Raw genomic sequence first — 19,536 nt, forward strand, 5'->3', positions numbered from 1 at the left:
ATATAACCATTATCATATAATTTTTCCATTTTAAATCATTATTCTTCCAACTCATCACTACCAAAAAAAAAATATTCTTTTCAAAAAAATTGCATTTTTTTTTTGTTTGATTATTGAAGAAAGATACATTCTTAATAGAGTTGGATGATAAAAAGGAGCACCCTTATTATGCCAAGTTACTATTGTATGGGTTTTGTTTTGTTTTGGTCACTAGAAGAACAAGAGAGGGTAAATTGGTAATAATAGAAGGAGCATATTTATGGGGAGAGAGAAAGTGACCCTTCTCTCGTAAGCCACAAGAATTGTGCTTTTTCTTTTAGGATGGTTTTCTTTTAAATGAATGCACATGAAATTGGATTAGATAGCCAGATGGGTTTGTCTTAAAGGCTCTCTAACTTCCCTTTCCTTTGCCCCACTAGCTCATTTAGGGGTGTTCGCGGTGCGGTTTGGGCGGTTTTGACGAAAAAAATCATCCGAACCGCAAGAGAAAAAATAGTGCGGTTTGGTTTGGTTCGGTTGGCTTTTAAAAAAAATCCGAACCAAACCAAACCAAACTAATGCGGTTTGGTTTGGTTCGGTTGGTTCGGTTTTTTACAAATATTTTATTGAGCCATACATACACATATAGATTATAACATAATTTTGTATTTATACATTCATACACTATCAAATAACAACAAAACTCGTCATATTTTGACAACATTAAATTAGACAAAAGTGGAATATTAAACATAAAATAATAGCATAAAACAATATAAAAATTATTATAACAAAACAAACAAATAGAAGAGACGAAAGATTAGTGAAAGTGAAAAAGAAAAAAAGTGTTGAGAGATTAGAGAAGAAGATATGCGATAAAAACGAAACTGAAATACGGAACATTTACATAAAAATGAGAAAAGTGAAAAAGAAATAATATAAGAGAGTAGAGATTATAGAAGAAGAGGGAAGATGTATGTGGCAAAGAATGTGCGATAATGTTATTAGAGATTTTAGAAGATCGGGACTGAAATTATATGTGTAAGGATGAGAAAATGGTTTGTAATCATAATGCTAATGTATAATAAGTTTAAGTTTGGGTTGGATGTGAGTTAAGTAAAATTTAGGTTGTAAGATAATGCGGTTTGATTCGGTTTGGTTCGGTTTACAAAATACAAACCGCAAACCGAACCGAACCGTGCGGTTTTGTAAAAAAAGACCCAAACTAATCCGAACCAAATGCGGTTTTTTGCGGTTTCGATTTGGTTTGGTTTGGTTTGCGGTTTTCTATTGGGTTGGTTTGGTTTTGATCACCCCTAAGCTCATTATAACAAAAATATTAAATATTTTTTAAAATTAAAATTTTGATATCACATATTATTATAATATTATTTAATTTTTATACTGTATTTTTCATGTTAAAATAACTTTGTGCATTGCCAAATTGATTTTTCCCATTTCTCCTTAGTGACCTAGTCCCCCACAACTTGCCATGTCAGCATCACAATGAAGCCAGCCTGTTTCCACGTGTCTTTTCTTAAATTTTGGCCCACACCTCAAGGATTTTAATCTTTTTCCTCATATATGTCAAAGATTTTGGAGGCTCTCTTGTTTTTTCTATTACATTTTTCTTCTTATGCATCAATATAATTATTTGTTATTTTTTAATTATTTTTTAATTATTTTTTATTTATTAAATAATTTATATATATATAATCTATATAAATTAAATACATAAGTTACTTAATAAATCAAAAAACTAATTTTATTTTTCTAAAAGTAATTTGATGAAATAATAATTTATAGAACTTTTTTTTGTTGGTATATATAATTTATAGAACTTTAGATATAAGAAAAAGTCTGAATTAATTAAAACTGATAAATATATATAGTTTTAAAATTGAATAGGAAACTTTTTAATTATTTAAAATTGGAGTCAACTTTCTCTTATGTAGGAGCTGATAGAATATATTATTTTTATTATTTTGAGAAAATAATATGTAAAATTCGCTTCAAATAATTGTATGCACCTTGATTTTTTCCTTTTATGTTCGAGAAATTCTTTATTTGTGTTCACACACATTACCTTTTAATAATCAAACCAATATATGGTTACAAGTAAGTATTGTAAATGCATATGATTTTGGAGTAAAAAAATCACCATTATTTGTTACTTATTTGTATATTTTTTCTGATTTTTATTATAAAAGATAATTCTTCCTTAAAATTTATTTAACCACTAGATTTTCCCAAATTAGCTTCAGCATTATATATGAACTTACTGGGTTCAACATATCACACATGAATTTTTTAGATTTATTTAATATTTAACATATTTATATAGATCAAATAAATTATTAATTAATTTAATTTAAAAAGAAAAATATTTTTTTATAATAAAAATCAAAGGAAGTATATATAATAACTCTTTGACTTTTAAAATTCATTTAATATATAGTATATCTGATTTTAATATATATCAAATACAATAATATTTAAATAAATTTAAAATATTACATATTTTTATAATAAAAGTCGGAGAAATATAAATTAAGTACAAGTAAAGTAGTATGATAACTCTATATTATATGGCTTTTTTTCTTAACCCTCTAATTATTAAAAGAGTATAAGGTAACTCTAAATACTATGACACTTAAATAAATTATTGTCAATAATTACCTTACACATTAATCTTACAAATTCTTATATGATCAAAATCAAGAAAAAGACAAAATAGGGGGACTAAAGTTGCAATTAAGCCTACTTATAACTAATAAGTTCATATGATAATTTAGAAAGTACAACATCCCTGATTTTTCTATTTTATTTATTTAAATAGTTATTTTATTATTAGTATGATTATTTAATTATTTAATTATTATTAAGTGTGACAAGTATTTAATTATGTATTATTATACTAATTAAATTATTAGAATTATTGGTAGAATAATGACATAATAGCTATTAGGCCTAATTAATTGAAAAAGAAGTAATAGTGGGGTGTGTGTGACTAAGCTCATCTATAATATAAGAAAATTAATGGCTATGGAAAAGTCCAAAATACTCTTATTTGATTTTTTGCCACCACATTAAAATTGTGGTTTTTTGGTCTTTGTACCATAAAGTTCTTAATTTTATTATTAAAATAATACAACTCTTATATTTTATTAAACTTATCAAATCTCTCTTTATTCTCTATTTTTTTCTCTTTCATCACTTTCTCACTTCTTTCTTCCAAAAAAATCCTATCAATCTATAATATAAGAAAATTAAGGTTTTTTCTTTACCCATCTCCCTATGGGGGTCACCCCCGGCGAAATCCCCAGATTACCCCTGCTTCGGAAGTTCATTTCCGAAGTATTTTTTTTAAAAAAAAAATTCAGACTTCGGAAGTGCATCTCCGAAAACACCTCATGGGGGGTGTTTTCGGAGATGAACTTCCGAAAACACCTTTTTTCAGATTTTGGGGGGTTTCGGAAATGAACTTCCGAATTATGCAGAAACTGTGTTTTTTTTTATGTTTTTGGAAACAGTCTCGTATTTTTATTTAAAGGAAGACGGCAAATAAAATAAGCGACATATAAACAGAAAATACTAATACGATAAAAATAGTAACAAATACAAGCCGATCCAAATTCGAAAGTAATAGTGTGCGAAAGATACAATCCGAAAACAAAAAATAAATAAACCCGACCACTACTGGGTGTGCCTAACCCTCTCTCCCTGGGACCTCCTCTGTCGCCTGTATGTCGCCGCACGGCCCGCATCAGTGACGATCATCTCCATCACGGCGAATGCCTCTGGACCGCCCTGATGAATGACACCTCGATCCAACGCGTCCCGCCTAAGCATCTCTATCCGCTGGCAGATCGGCATGAGATCAATGGCGTGGTCATCCTCGGCCTGCTGGTTCTCCAGGATCTCCTCGTGTGCTGGTCCAGGAGCGCCGGGAGCGTCGGGTGTCAGCAGAGGATGTGACACCCGATAGAACCATGTGACGTATCCCTCCACACTGTGCCAGTCCTGGGTGACCCGAATGCACGGTACTCCTCCGGTACCACATGATGCTCCCAATCCTCAAATATGGCAGTGACCTGCACTCGGGTCACTGTGTCGGGAGCAGCCTCAAAGGGTGACCTGGGTATCATCTGCACGAATTCGAACTGACGCATGCACCGCTTAGGGAGATACCGGACCATGATGTCGGTCCCGCATGCCAACCAGCCAGAATATAAAGCAATGCTGTCAAAGGGGACAGTCTGAGTGTAGTCACTGAATGACCTCCAAGTGACGTCATCGTGCATCGTGCGGTCGAGGTACCCACGGTATGGTCCCACCGCATTGTTCCCCCTCTGGAGAACGTATCTGGCGGCCCTGGGCATGGCGTCAACGTACTCAGGATCAATGTGGAACCCGATAAAAAGTATGTTAAACAGACCGTTAAGAAAATATTGAATAAAAGGGTAAATTAAAAACGGTTAAATAATATAGTCAGATGAATTAAAAAAAATACCTCTCCCTCCCATATACGCTGTAGCGGTAAAAATGTGACTCGAGCGTAATCGCGCGCTCGAAGTACAACAGAGTCGCCACCGAACTTTATTTATTCCAAGAAGGAAAGGTGTAAGCACCCTTTGTAAAAGACTTGAGTTCGGGGGGTGGGTTATACAAAGGGAAGGTGTAAGCACCCTTTGTAACCATGGTTATCCACGGGCTCTTAATTGCTTAGCTCACTTTGTTTTCTGTTTGATTTTTTTGAAAAGTGTCATGTGTGTTTAGAAAAACATTTTGAAAAGAGCTTTAACTTTGTAATGATCTTCGTACGGATGTATACAAAGTGTAGTCTTTGAAAAGGAGGTGTATGAAGTAATTTGAATGTTTTGAGCAAGCAATTAAGAGTTACCTACCCTAAGTTCGTAAGGTCTTTCTTGTTCTTGAAGTCTTTCGTTTAAGGGAAAGAGACTATCCACACCATTAGTTAGTGGGAAGTCCTTTCGTTGGATGTAAAGGGACATCGAGGGTCATCGTATTGCCATAGGGCTACCCATACCATAAGGAGGGTAGGAAGTCCCATGAATTGATGAGAATAGTCATAAAGGAAACAAGTAAGGATACCTTGGCAATCGAAAGGGACTATCATCAAGACCAATTATATCGTAGGCAACATCGAAGGGACTATGATCTTTTTGATGATTTTTTGTTCGTAGGCAGCAGGCTAAGGTATCCCTACATCCGAGGGACTTTACTATTTAATCGAAAGACAACATAAGAGAGATTACCTTAAAGGTGAGTGTGTGAACAAAAAGTGATTGATTAATTTAATCCTGAATATTAGGGTTATTCTAGGTTGTTTTTAGTCTTGCCATACAATCCTATTAATTTCTAACAGTTATATAACAGAAAAATAAAGTGCAGAAAATTAAACCTAAGTTATTACATGGCTTCAGGGATTAGGGAATACATAACCAAAAAATCGGGGGAGTGCAAAAAGTAAAGTGCGGAAAGTAAAAGTCCTAATTAACTATTACAAACCCAAATGAAAATAAAGAAATAATATGTATGAAATTAATTAAAATTGTAAATGATAAATGTCCATGAAATTCGAGAGTCACAATATCAAGTGGTACCTCGCAATCAAAACAAAATGTTATTGATGAAAACATAAAAAATGGCAAAATATATAACCAAATATGGATCAAAATAATAAAAGAAATATGAAATTCTAAAATAAAAATAAAGAGAAACTTAAACAAATATTTTTTATATTTTTTAACATTATGTATTTTTTGGTATTTGATTATCTTATGTTAGGAACTAAAAAAAAAGCAAATTCAATAATGATAAAAAAAAATCAATTGAAATAAAGTTAGTATTAACTAGAGTTTATATAAAAAAAAATGAAAATTATATGTGTGCTTTTTGTGTTAGAAACAAATTAATGGCCCAAAGCCCATTTCAATCTACACCCTAATCCACAAGGAGAAAAAATTGGAAAAACAAAATAGATGCTGAAGGTGGCCACCGCCCACCCTCCGTTTGTTGGAAATCCCGGCTAATCTGAAGCCTAGAGACTCTTTCCGGCCCGGCGTAGTAGATCTGAAGCGCTTCCGTAGAATGGATCTAACCTAGACAGATCTGAAGCTGTTATCTACTTTGCCACTGTCATTTTCTCTCCCGTGCCATGGCAATTTGTTCCTCACCTTCATCTTGTTCCTCGCTTGCGTCTTCCAATAACTCGAAGTCATGGATCATCCCTGGCATTATGGTTGGAGTTTCAATTGTAGCTGCTGCCGGTGCTCACGCTTACCTAAGTCGATTCTACAAATTCCGTAGCCGGGTCGTAGGTATCATACCCGCTCGATTTGCTTCCTCCCGGTTCTCTGGAAAGCCTCTCGTTCAAATTCTTGGCAAGCCTATGATCCAGGTACCTTCCTCTCTCTACAAAATTCTGTTTTCTTCTTGTGATTTATGAAGGATTTCGGTCCCATGGTGTTTTATGGCGGAAATAGTGGACGACTTAAAATAACGAATCTTTGGCATCCTTTCTTGGTCCACCATTTCATCACGATAGGTCGATTTAGGAAACCAAGCCGATTGAATGACATATAAAGGGAGAGCTTGTATAACTTACTTAGCTAGAGAACTCTCCCCAAGATTGATAAGATCATAGCCTTCTAGTTGCTAAGCCTTTGATTTACATTATCAATAAATTACTTAAACGTTTGCTTGCTTGTATACCTTTTGATGTAGACTAAGTTCCTCAAGATATTTTCCAAAGTCACCCGACCACTTGACTCACATAGCATCACTCAATTGTTGTTTGGTGTGCCAACCTATATTCCTTGATGTTTACGACTTGTTTTAAAAAGAATGGGGTTTAAAAAGTTGATGTTTGATAATTATATGTTAAGTGAGTTTGAATGATAAAGTACTAGTACAAAGGATTTTATAGATCCTATCAGTAATCAATTTTTCTCTAAGGAAATGCTATAAATTGCCACTTAGTGGGAAAAAGGCATGGTCGTTGGTCTTTGTTTGGAGATGCTAGAAAGTATTGCTTCAAAATCAATTTTGAAATCAAGCAATATATTAATGTAGCAGTGGATTTTCGTCAAATCCAATGAACTAAAATGAAATGATGGTTGGGGGCTTTGGAAATCTCAAACAAGCGTACACTAAATACTTACTTGGCTTATACATTTCTTAGTTTATTAGAAATTAGAAATTGAAACATTCAGTATGACTTGTTGACATATTATTCTCAGCATTTTTTCTTGTCAAAAGTTGTTGTCTCTAATGATCAAACAATGACATGGTTTACTTACAACAATAAGCTGAATTTTACAGAGAACATGGGAAAGGGCAAAGCTGGCAGCTTCGTTGGATCATGTTGGTAGGTCTATCTATCTTCATGATCTTCCTCCAATCTCTAACTTTGACTTGTAATATTCTCTGAACATGACACGTGGATACATGCCTCTATGAGAATCTAGGATCCATATACTATTTGTTGCACTTGGCCACAGAATTTTAATATGGAGAGTTTTGCTTCAAGAGTAAATCACTTTTTAATTTCTGTTTTCAAATGCATGTCCAACATCTGATGCTTCCGAGGGGCTTATTTGAACAGAGCAATTAAAAGTATACACACTCCCATGAGTAAACTGTTTGTATTTCATTTCAGCTTATACAGTTAAAATGTTTGTTCATGCATTGTATTTGCTTAGAGAACATGTGAATATCTATCAGGCTTACTTCTATGAGGTCTAATTGGTAGTTTTCTCTGGTTCTAGTTGTGGCAACTGATGATGATAAGATTGCTGACTGCTGTCGGAATTTCGGTGCAGATGTCATAATGACATCAGAGTCTTGCCGAAATGGTAAGCATATTAGTAGCATATTTCAACTATTGATTTCTTTTACCCGCATTGTTTCATACTTTGTTTTGCTCATTAGGTACTGAACGCTGCAGTGAAGCCCTGCAGAAGCTTGGGAAAAAATATGATATTGTTGTAAATATTCAAGGTGATGAGCCACTTATTGAACCTGAAATAATAGACGGTGTTGTCAAAGCGTTGCAGGTACAATTTGATCAAAAAAGAATTATTCTTATCATGCCACGAAAATGAAAGTTCTATGAATTAATTATTATTTACTTTAAGCTTTAATCAACATGTGCACTTTAACTCTTCAAATAAATGGTGAATCCACTTTTCTAAATTGCTCAGTCAATGTTGCATCAGCTTATATTGAGGATCATTACATCCAAGAATCATAACTTTATGACCAAAAGAAAACATTGTATTCTTCCACTAGTATTGTAATCTATCTTGCTCCTTACAGGCAGCGCCGGATGCTGTGTTCAGCACTGCAGTTACCGATTTAAAGACTGAAGATGCACTTGATCCAAACAGAGTGAAATGTGTGGTTAGTCATCGTGGTTATGCCATCTATTTTTCTCGAGGGTTAATCCCATTCAATAAGTAAGCTAGAACTCATTGAAATTTCTGAATTTGAGTCTTAATTCTTCTGTCATTCACAAGACATCTTGTGAAATATTTTTTGTATTCTATACATTTTGTAAAGCTGGATAAATATCTGCATATTTGCTACAGGTCAGGGAAAGTCAATCATGAGTTCCCTTATTTCCTTCATCTTGGGATTCAGGTACTAATGTTCAATTCCTTTAATTGCCGGGATGACAACCGTTGCTCAAAATTAGTCTGTTTCTTCAAGTTCCTTGTGAGTTAATATTTCTGTGTACTTATCTTCCAGAGTTATGATACAAAGTTTTTAAAGATATACTCAGATCTTGCACCTACTCCATTGCAACTTGAGGAGGACTTGGAGCAGCTTAAAGTTCTTGAGAATGGCTATAAGATGAAGGTATTAATTGGTTTTCATTCCTCTTAAAACGTTCAAGTTTTTACTTGATTATTTTCAAATTGACCTTATATAAAGTCCTTTCATAATCTAATACCCTTCAAATCTTAGTAAAAAGTCTTGGTTACCAACTTACCATTAGACGTGGTTTCTCTAAAAACTAACTGAAGGCTAACTAATTTAAAATTCAGTCATATTTCTCACACTTAGATAAATTTATGAAACTTGTGATTGTGAGTTACTATGATGAAATAGTATTGGAGTTAGGATAGAATTAAAAATACCTGACCAATTATTGCTTCCTAAAACATTGTTTTGAGGTGTTGTTGGATGTGTTCTAGCCAATAGTAATGGAATTCCATATTTTCTGAGTGATAGAAATATGCATGATAATGTGGCGGGGAAATCCCCCGGTTCCCATTAAATTCATTTTCATAAACTAGTCTTTTATTGACATTTATTACATTATACTTGTACATAGATAGGCACATAGCATAGCTAAGAACCATTCATATCAATGTTGTGTACTTGTTTTTATTTTGACTTTTAAAGGTTACTAGAGTTAATTTTTATTGTTTGTTGTAGGTAATAAGAGTTGACCATGAGGCCCATGGTGTTGACACTCCTGAAGATGTTGGAAAAATAGAAGCTCTTATGCGCGAGAGAAACTTGTCTTAAACATCAAGTTATAGCAGCGAAACTGAATGAAAATTAGCCATTATTATTAAGAAGTTGTTCAGGAAAAAATAACTGATAGAGTCCGTCCGAGTGTGTTATACTTTCATTATAATGGAGTATAAGTGAGAATGAAACTTTTATTTTATACGTATAGGAAAAATAAAGGGTGTTACAGATTTAAGGTAGTAGTAGTACTTAAGAGCGAAAATTGAGATAAATATAATTAGTCTTTATTTATAATAGAAAATTTAATTTTATTGTTTGTAATGAAATATTAATTTTAATTATTGTTTAAGGAAGTTTCAATCATGTTATGAATACATACATATTTTTATGTTATATTTTTCATACTTACTGACTAAATTTTCAAATTATTATTTTATTATTTTATTCTCTTTATTTCTTGTATTATCAAATAAAAATTTATAGTTTTAATAATTAATTTTTTTTTTCAAAATATTTTCAGGACTAAATTGAAAAAAAATTGAAATAACCAAATTTAAAAAAAAAATACCAAAAAAATCAACTTTTAAAAAGAATTACATGGGTAAGGGGAACCTACAAATAGGAGCCACCCCTCATGGTGCCATTGTCTTAATTTTTTAACCAATGCGCTACCCCCATGGCGCATATGTGCAAGCCCAAAATAGGCTACCGCGGTGGCGCTAATGCCCAAGATTCTTTTTAATGTTTTTTTATATAAAATTAAACATTTAATAAATAATTAAAAATACGGAAATATATATTAATGATAACAAGATGCATTACAATTTTTTTTAATTGTAACGACCGCCAGTTCCGCACCTAGGCGCTACCCGATTTCATTGGGGTAGTTGTCTACCCCCACCCGTTTGAGGTTCTTGTTGTGTTTTGGTAGGTGGACCTTGGAATAGCCCCTTCATGCGCTCGTTGTCCATGTACTCTTCGATCCTACTGTCAAAGAGTCAGTTCCCCATGCCCTCAGAGTTTTGTCGTGGTGGTGGGGTAGCCATATATATATATATATATATATATATATATATATATATATATATATATATATATATATATATATATATATATATATATATATATATATATATATATAACAAATCCTAATTATAATTTGAGTTTAAATTTAAATTACTTAACTTAAAATATGTCACAACAGTCGAGATCACTTTAGTAAAAGTGGCAACATACTATAAATATATGTCTTATTCTCCTATAATAAAATGTTCACACAAACTATTCCTCTCATATGTTGATACAAGAACATATAGAAGTTAGCATTTCCTTATATAATAATGGTGCAACTCACATTTTCAAATTGAGAAGAAAAAAAGGTAGATAGCTTCAATTTAGGTTTAACAATATTGTTCTGGACTGAGCCAAGACTTGGCCCAGTCCACTTTCGGCCCATTCAGCCTTGGAGGCCCAATCCACCCTAAGCTGCTGATCAACGACGCTTCATGCTCGTCCCCTTCATGCTCGGCCTCACGCTCTCCACGAGTTGATTGATGCTCGGCATAAGGGTTTCCTACGAGCACCCTCCCCGCCGAGGACCTTGCTCCTCGTAAGGCTCCTTCACATCCGACCCTCCGAATATTACGGAGCCAACGTGGCCCTTAAAAGACCGCGTCTCCCCTAAACTTCGGAGCGGTTAACCAGGACAGAGGGCATTGACGCACCTCCGATATTTCCGCTCAGGAAACCTGGCAGTCTCCTAATTGGGCTTGGAAATCCAACCCAGTAGCGAGATCATGACCCAGCGCTGGGGGCTATAAATATCCTCTTTCACTAGAGGGTCAGGTATTCAATTCACTTCTAACCTTAGCTTGTACTTGCTCTCCTTTGTTCCTCTACTCACTTTGGCATCGGAGTACCTTGCAGGTACCCCCCCCTTTTTCACTCCACGAAAACCAGCATCCGAGCAGGCCTTGACGACTCTTCTGATCAGGTACGATCAAATATAATACTCCATCGTCCAACATTCCACTTAACGATTAGCTAAATAACCGAACAAACTTAATTATTGCTTAACTGAACCAAAAAAATGGCCAAATAATAACTGAAACCAACTTATACTAATAATTATCAAAAATATTAGACGCTATATCACGAGAGAAACTTAGGATTCTCATTAAAGGCATAACTTTGACAGGGTGGACATGAAAATAATTCTCATATACAATAAGATACTTTACGTATATAAAGGAATTGCAACCTTGGCATAGTAGTTGAGAACCACTTATATATATATATATTGATTAAAGAATTAATTTGGGATTGAAATTTAGGTTGATGGAAAACAGTTCAATTCTGTAAGACATGTTTGGTCACGAGGAGACATAGTGTGACGTGAAGCCTGAAGATTCTCAAATCAAAATACCGTTTCTAGATAAGGTTTTCTTTTTCTATATTGCAGAGTTCACATCTACATAAGCATTTATGAGTGTTATTTTATGATAGAAACTAGCAATATCTCAAAGAATTATAAATACTAAACACTAAAGCTATGCCAAGGTATTGATAGAAACTAGCAATATCTCAAAGAATTATAAATCTAAACACTAAAACTTATAGTAACCACTAAGCTACGTGATAAATATTACTTTCTGTGAATCAATTATAAATTATCTATTTCATTATATTTTTATAAAATACAACACAAAATTAGGGCTCTTAATTAATTAAAATTTTGTGTTGTGGGTCTCCTTACACATATATAATGCCGACCTTGAGTAAAATATCTAAAAAAAATTTAGAGAGAACACTTATTTATTGTAACTGTTAAGAAGTGTGGTGGGCCTAACTCAACCCTACAAAACTGGCTTGTAGGGTGAGGATTTCCCCCACTTATAAGGACATGTTCTCTTAACACACCCCCTCACGTCCAGGACTAGACAACTGGAGCGTGGAGATAAATGGCGGGAAGCCCGATAGCGGAAACCATAGAAGGTGGCCCACCGGATCTTAAACGAGGCCCCGATACCATGTGAAGAAGTGTGGTTGGGCCTAACTCAACCCTACAAAACCGGCTTGTAGGATGAGGATTTCCCCCATTTATAAGGACATGTTCAAGCCATATATTGTCCGATGTGAGACTCTTAACAGTAACATTCAAACATATTAATTCTTAGACATTTAGCCATTGAAAAGATAATATTAAAACTTACATATTAATTCTTAGACATTTAGCCATTGAAAAGATAATATTAAAACTTCAATATTCCTAAGACAATTTTAAAAAATGAACTCAACATTAGTCGTTTTCTGTATATGATTATTCAGATTAAAATCGAAAAATTCATACAAAAAATTTGAGAAAACAAAACTTTAAGCTCCAGAATCTTTGACTAGAATAGCCTTTTGTTGAATTTTATTGACCTACAAATTAAATTGGACGGCCAATGAAAAACAAAAATAGAGTGTTGTGAATGCAATTGCAAATTTGCAATAGTCAAAGAAATAATGTGGGAAGCACGTGACTTGTGGAGAAGGACATATGGTGAGCATGTGCAGTTTTGGGTTTACAAAGTCACACCAAATGCAGGCGTTGAATGAATGGGCAACAAGGCCAGCTTAAAAAGGGTGTACATTGTTGAAAAGTTTGACAATAATGCATCTCACTCACCAAATTCAAATTTCAATTCTGCAGAGACAATGTTAATGTTTGCCCATTGGTGCCTTTGATTTCAATTTGGTTTCACACCATTTGGTTTGGAATATGGCATATGCATTATACTATTATTTAAGATTTTCCTTTCAACTTATTTTATTTGGTTAAATGAACTTATTTAATTACGATACCTAGCATTAGCAAATGTTAATGTAGTAACAAAATGCACTATCATCACATCAAAATCAGTTATAGTCATACTACTATTTTAAAGTATTTTTAGTCTTTTAATTAGATATGTGATTAAACATTGCATAAATTGAAATAAGTTATAACATAACTTAAAATTATTTGAAAAGTCTCATTTCATCTCAAATTGCTTTAACAAGACAAATTTATAATGATTTTATACTGAAATATTCCAATGACAAGAAATGAAGTGAAGATAACAGGTGAGAGCACCAAGAAAAGAGAAAAATTACATTTTAAAGTTGCCTCGCACTATAAAAAAGGAAATTTCTTTGGCCACCTCTGTTAGACGCTGGCCTATAGATCTAGAGGGGGGGGGGGGTGAATAGATCTCACTAAGTTTTTACAGATTTTTCTACAGACTCGAGCGAAAGCGGTTCTGAATCGACTTGCGTCTATTCTGGACCGCTATTGCAAAGGTCGTATGTGTTTCAAAACCAAAGAGTAAGTGGAATTACTGGTGAAGTAATATGATAGCTAACCAATACGTTTAACAACTGACATCCAATTAACTTCTAGATTGACAACTTTGATTTGCAATGCAGTAAGATTGGATAAAGCAAAAACACAAACACTTGGTGATAGGTTCAAATTGATAGTGATTCAAGTTGTGGTGAATTGTGATGTTTGTGCAGAACTTTAATTCACAATTTTAACACTTGAATCGTTGATCAATTTTGCACTTATAACCAATTATGAACAGAAAGTAAAAGAGAAAGTAAAAGCGACAAGAACACGATATTTGTTTAGGCAGTTCGTCGATCGTCCTCGCTACGACTACGTCTGCCCCCAATTCCAAATTGAAATTGGGTAATCTTTCATTAATGTTGAAAGTAGTATATACAAAGAAGATAACAAAGCGATAAACGATAAACCAATTATGTCGATCCTTTGAATCTTCTTCCCCCTTAATCTTGAGCCAGATCAAGGTTATCCAAGAGCTTCACTTTGATTCCCTTCTGCAGTGTCTTGATTCCTTGAACTCACCGTTCCTCAATCGTTACACTCAGCCGAATCCTCAATGAACGCCTCTTGATAAAAACCCCCAAGAACCACCCGTCGTGGAGGACAAAACCCGCAGATTTTATTCACCAACAAACCCCACAAACCTTCACCCACTAGGAATCTTCAATTCCGTTCCATGGACGTTATCGAACTCATCACTAACCCGCAACGCAAGAATGATTATGTGTAATTGTGTTGGAGATGATGAAGGACGAAGATGAGAAGCGTTTGTGTATCTTTCAGTCGTTGGTGTTCCTCAATAATTAACCCTTGCACAATATATATAATTGCATAACAGTTAGAATCAAGAAAAACTGATTTTTGAACTTTCTTGATCAGTTAGGTCGACCACTTGTAGTGCTTAGGTCGACCTAACAGAGCTTGCTGAATTATTCTCCCAGTTAGGTCGACCTGTTGAAGGAGTAGGTCGACCAGAATCCTCTTCTGATGCGTTCTGGGGACATTTTCACAGATTAGGTCGACCTAGTTGCCATGTAGGTCGACCTAGCAGACTGATGTGAATATTTCTTCATTTTGAGTCGACCTAAATAGTCTGTGAGTCGACCTAGCAGAGGTATAAGGATTTTCCTTCATTTTAGGTCGACCTAGGTTGACAGTAGGTCGACCTAACTGCTGATTTTCTGCATTTTTCATGTCCAGCTTGTGTTGAGTCGACTTATATGCATAGTGAATCACCTTGTGCTTTCATGAGTGATCAAATTCCTCCTTGTTGTTTGAATGCTCATTTGAGTTTGCCATAAATCAAAAACATCTTTGAGTGTACTCTTGTATTCACAAACTCCCCCTTTTTGATGATGGCAAACCAATACTCAAAAGCTTTGGTAGTAAGTGACAAGGACTCAAAAGGCTCCCCCGTACATCCGGCATCTATCTCTCAACAGGGCTCCCCCGTACACTCAGCATCTATTGTATCTATCTCCCCCTTTGACAACATCAAAAAGAGAAACAAAGAGAGCAGAGTAGAAGAGAAACAAGAAAAATAAAGAATACCGGTAGTCATAGAGATAGATAACATGTAAATGGTAAAATCATAGGAGCTAATCATGTTTTAATGCAAGCTAACAACATACATAGTAGTTCAAGAGAATTATAAAAGAGAACATAGAGTGCTACATCATATAATGTTTTTAACAACAAAACAAAACAAAAGAAACTTAATGGCATGAAATGCAATGAAATGATGATATGATAAGCGATATGTCCTAACGCCTGCGCCTTCTTCCTCTTCCTCTTTGAAATGTGTGAGGTCGATCTTCTTCAACCTGTTCCAACAAATCCAGCACCGACATGTTAAGAGTGTTGAAGCTTTGGCTGATGTTAGCATGACGATGCAATGCCGTTTCCTCAAACTGATTCTGCCTCAATATGGAGTTGGATGCAAACGTCTCAAAATCGTTCCTTTGTTCCTGAACCAAGCCGTACAGAGATTGGTATTGCCGTTGTTGTTCCTCATATCTATCTTGTTGAAGCTGCTGCATTGTTTGAAATTGAAGCTGTTGAGTTTCAAAGTTCTGCTGTTGTTGAAGTTGCATAGCTTCAAGCATAGATATTATGTTAGATTGATCAGGAGGAGGTGGAGCAGTGTATCCCCAAGGAACTTTTTCCTGTTGAGACGGAACATATTGCCAATTTGGATCTGTGTCATGAGGTATGTCTTCCATGGTTTGATCCTCCTCATTTGCTATTTCTTGATCGTTTCCCTCTTCCTCATTTCCTACATTGTTTCCAAACTCCGTAGGATCATCATAGTTGTATATAACCTTCCCTGTTCCTTTTTGAATGAGATAATATGTTTTCCTCACAGGATTCCAATGATATCCCATAAGAGTCAAGGTGGTTTGTGAGAATTCCTGGGATTGATGTACGCGAGTATAGTGTAAGTGATCAAGTCGCATACCAAAGTGATTGACAATTGTTTGAATGATTGAACCATAACATAGGGCTGTAGTTTTCTGTTTGACTTCATGAAACTTAGCAGCAAGGAAGTGAGGCCAGTGTAAACGCGTTCTGTTTTGCAGCAAATACATGAGCACCACTTCATTTCTTTCAATTCTTGAATATCCTCCAGCCCTTGGTCGAATGATTCTTGAGATTACCCAGTTCAAGAGTCTAGGATCTCGCTTCAAATGACCAGCTGTTATTGTTTCATTTGGTCTATCAAATACGGAAGGATCTTTGAGGATTGACTTCATGTAGGCCTCATGATCATAGATTCCCGGTACATCCCCGTCTACCATACGGAGTTCATCACCAACGATTGTCAGACCAAAGATACTAATCCGGACCCGTTTGTCAACAACATGCGATCTAGATCCCATTTTGAAACGGAAGTTACAACCGTCTCCTTTTGTAAATCCTGCATAGAAAGCCCTAACCGTATTCTCACAGTACGGGGTATCACATTGCAATAAAGGATGAATATTTTGGTGTTCAATTAACGCAGCGACATCAGGGATATGCATGTTTTCGACAAGATTTGGATCATAAGTATATTGCTTAACAATTTTCCTTTTCATCTGCCACTTCTCAAAGTTTTCTCTACAATCAGGATGAACAAGAGCACTTACCGGTTGAGATGATGAACTGGAAGCAATTTCCTTTCCTTTTCTTGATTTTGGAGGCATTGTTGGAGATGCTTTGAGTGAGAGAGGGATGATTTTTGATAGTTTAGAGTTTGAGGAATTAGGGTTAGTCGTACCAAAAGAGATGAGAATGAGAGGGAATGCAAGAATGGAATGTTTTGAATGCATGATATTGGGTCGGGTCGACCTAACAGGCCCAAATATGGAAAAATTTACGCAGTAGGTCGACCTAAAGTGAAGCTGGGTCGACCTAACAGAAGTAACAATACAAATGACCAAATTAGGTCGACCTAATTTGTGAGTAGGTCGACGCAACTGGACCTTTTTGGTTTTTCTAAAGAAGCTTCTTATGTAGGTCGACTCAAATACAGGGTAGGTCGACCTAAGTTGCTTTCAATGATGAAAATGCCTTAGAAATGTTTCTATATGATGTATCTTTGTTTTGTCATTTGCTTGAATGCACAACCATTGTATGTTATGAATGAAATGATGAACACATATACATAAGTATTTGAGAAGAGTAGATAAGAGCACATGAAGTCACTATAAGCATGTTAATTGATAGCATATTATAGCATCAATAAAATTTTTGGAAGTGAACAATAAACATGTTACCGCTTTCTCAATATGTAGGTGTTTTGTCATCATTGTGTGGAGTCTTCTTGTCAGTGTGCCATACTCCTAGATTTGATAATGAATTGTTTTGATGGAATGTTTCACAGATTGATTCTTGCGAAAAACTTATCTAGTATCAATTACTCGATGTTCTCCCGGATGCGGGACATAGTCCCAAACAATATTCTGCTAAGAATAGGTTTAAAATCTCTTTGCAATGCAACTTGCCAATTTCCACATCAAGTACTGCGTCCTATGTGTTTCTCGAAATATCTGTATTTGTAATGTATCTCATACATTTGCTATGGCTAGGACACCTACATTTCCTTTGCCAAGTATGATTCTTCAAACTGTCTTCATAGATGACATACCAAAATTTGTATGTCTTCCTATATGTGTCTTGAGCACCATCTATCAAGGAACTACCACCGTTCGGCGATGTCAAGACACTTTTCCTGCGAGATTAAATTAGAGTGGAAGGTCCCCAATCTTCATTGGGTCCTGGATGGTGAGTACACAATTTGTTGCACTTAGGCAACCATTGAAATACTCCTTTAGGAACTAAAGTTCTCCTAAATTTGCATTTTTCAATGGTATGTCCCTTTTTGCAACAATAATGACAGGTAATATGATGAGAATATGGAGTTTTGCTAGTTGATACTTTTGGTACAAAAGTGTATTTACTATATAAAGGAGTATACGATCTTTTGAACTTGTTTGGATCAACTGCAAAAGTCACTTTTGGTTGTAGAGCCTTGTCTAACTTGGCTTTTAGATCTCTCACTTCTTTTTGCCAAATGTGACATGTCTCACAACCAAACCATGATGTAGGATCTAATTCAACTTTGTCCTTTTGAATGTCTAGCATAGATTGTTTTAAAGCTTCCATATCCCTTTCGGTTTTCTCAACTTTTGATTCAAGATATGAAAATATTTTCTTATTTGAGGCCAAAAGTTTGAAAGCTTTAATTGCATCTCTATGTAATTCTTCAAAAGCAAGTTTTAGTTGAGAATGAGATACCTTATCTACGAGTTCAGGTTTAAGATGACTTACAGCTTTCTTTTTCTTGTTTTGATGAGCCATGAAACATAGGTTTGCTGATTCTTCTTCATCGCTTGACGAGCTTTCACTAGATGAATCACTTTCCCATGCTATGTAAGCTCTTTTAGATTTGTTATGACCTTTGCTTTGGTTCTTCTCCTTTTCTTTCTTAAGGTATGGACAATCCGGTTTGTAGTGACCGGCTTTCCCACAATTGAAGCAAAGACCTTTGATCTTTCCTTTGTTGTCGTCATCTTGTTTGAACATGTTTGATTGCTTTCTATAGTTGATCAATCCTTTGTCGGAATGTTTTGCTCCATTTTTCTTTAGATATTTGTTGTATCTTCGCACAAACAGTCCCATTTCCTCATCATCGGAGTCTTCGTCATCACTTGTGTCACTATCCTTTGGCTCTCGTTTTGAGGTCTTGGAGCTCGAAGCTTTTAGAGCTATTGACTTCTTCTCTACCTCTTTCTCCATGTTCTTTTCTTTCTTTGTCCTCTTCTCATGCATGTCAAGGCATTTAAGATGCTGTTCATGTTCCTCTAGTTTACCAAAAAGAGTGGTAATGTCTAAAGTGTTGAGATCATTTGCTTCCTTAATTGCTGTAACTTTGGGCTGCCATTCCCTGTTCAAACACCTTAAGATTTTGTTAGTAGCAACTGCATTGGAAACAGGTCTATCAAGCGAATTTAATCGATTTTTCAGGTGAACGAATCTTTTCTGCATGCTTTCGATGGTTTCACCATCTTCCATGTGGAAAAGTTCGAACTCTTGAGTTAACGTATTGATCCTAGCTAGTTTGACATCATATGTTCCCTCGTGGGCAACTTGCAATGTGTCCCACATAGCTTTAGCTGATCTACAATGGGAAACGCGAT

The 19,536-nt window shown here is 35.0% G+C and overlaps 1 protein-coding gene across 1 annotated transcript; it reads left to right on the forward strand.

Annotated features, from left to right (window-relative positions):
* Positions 1-5,932: 5,932 nt before the first annotated feature.
* Positions 5,933-9,839, forward strand: LOC131610420 (3-deoxy-manno-octulosonate cytidylyltransferase, mitochondrial-like). The gene is made up of 8 exons (XM_058882366.1): positions 5,933-6,403; positions 7,327-7,372; positions 7,773-7,859; positions 7,936-8,060; positions 8,323-8,462; positions 8,595-8,646; positions 8,755-8,865; positions 9,448-9,839. Exons 1-8 carry the CDS (start codon positions 6,161-6,163, stop codon positions 9,538-9,540), a joined length of 897 nt encoding a protein of 298 aa, XP_058738349.1. The 5' UTR covers positions 5,933-6,160; the 3' UTR covers positions 9,541-9,839.
* Positions 9,840-19,536: the final 9,697 nt, after the last annotated feature.

Source organism: Vicia villosa, linkage group LG6 (assembly GCF_029867415.1).
Source record: "Vicia villosa cultivar HV-30 ecotype Madison, WI linkage group LG6, Vvil1.0, whole genome shotgun sequence".
Lineage (NCBI taxonomy): Eukaryota > Viridiplantae > Streptophyta > Magnoliopsida > Fabales > Fabaceae > Vicia > Vicia villosa.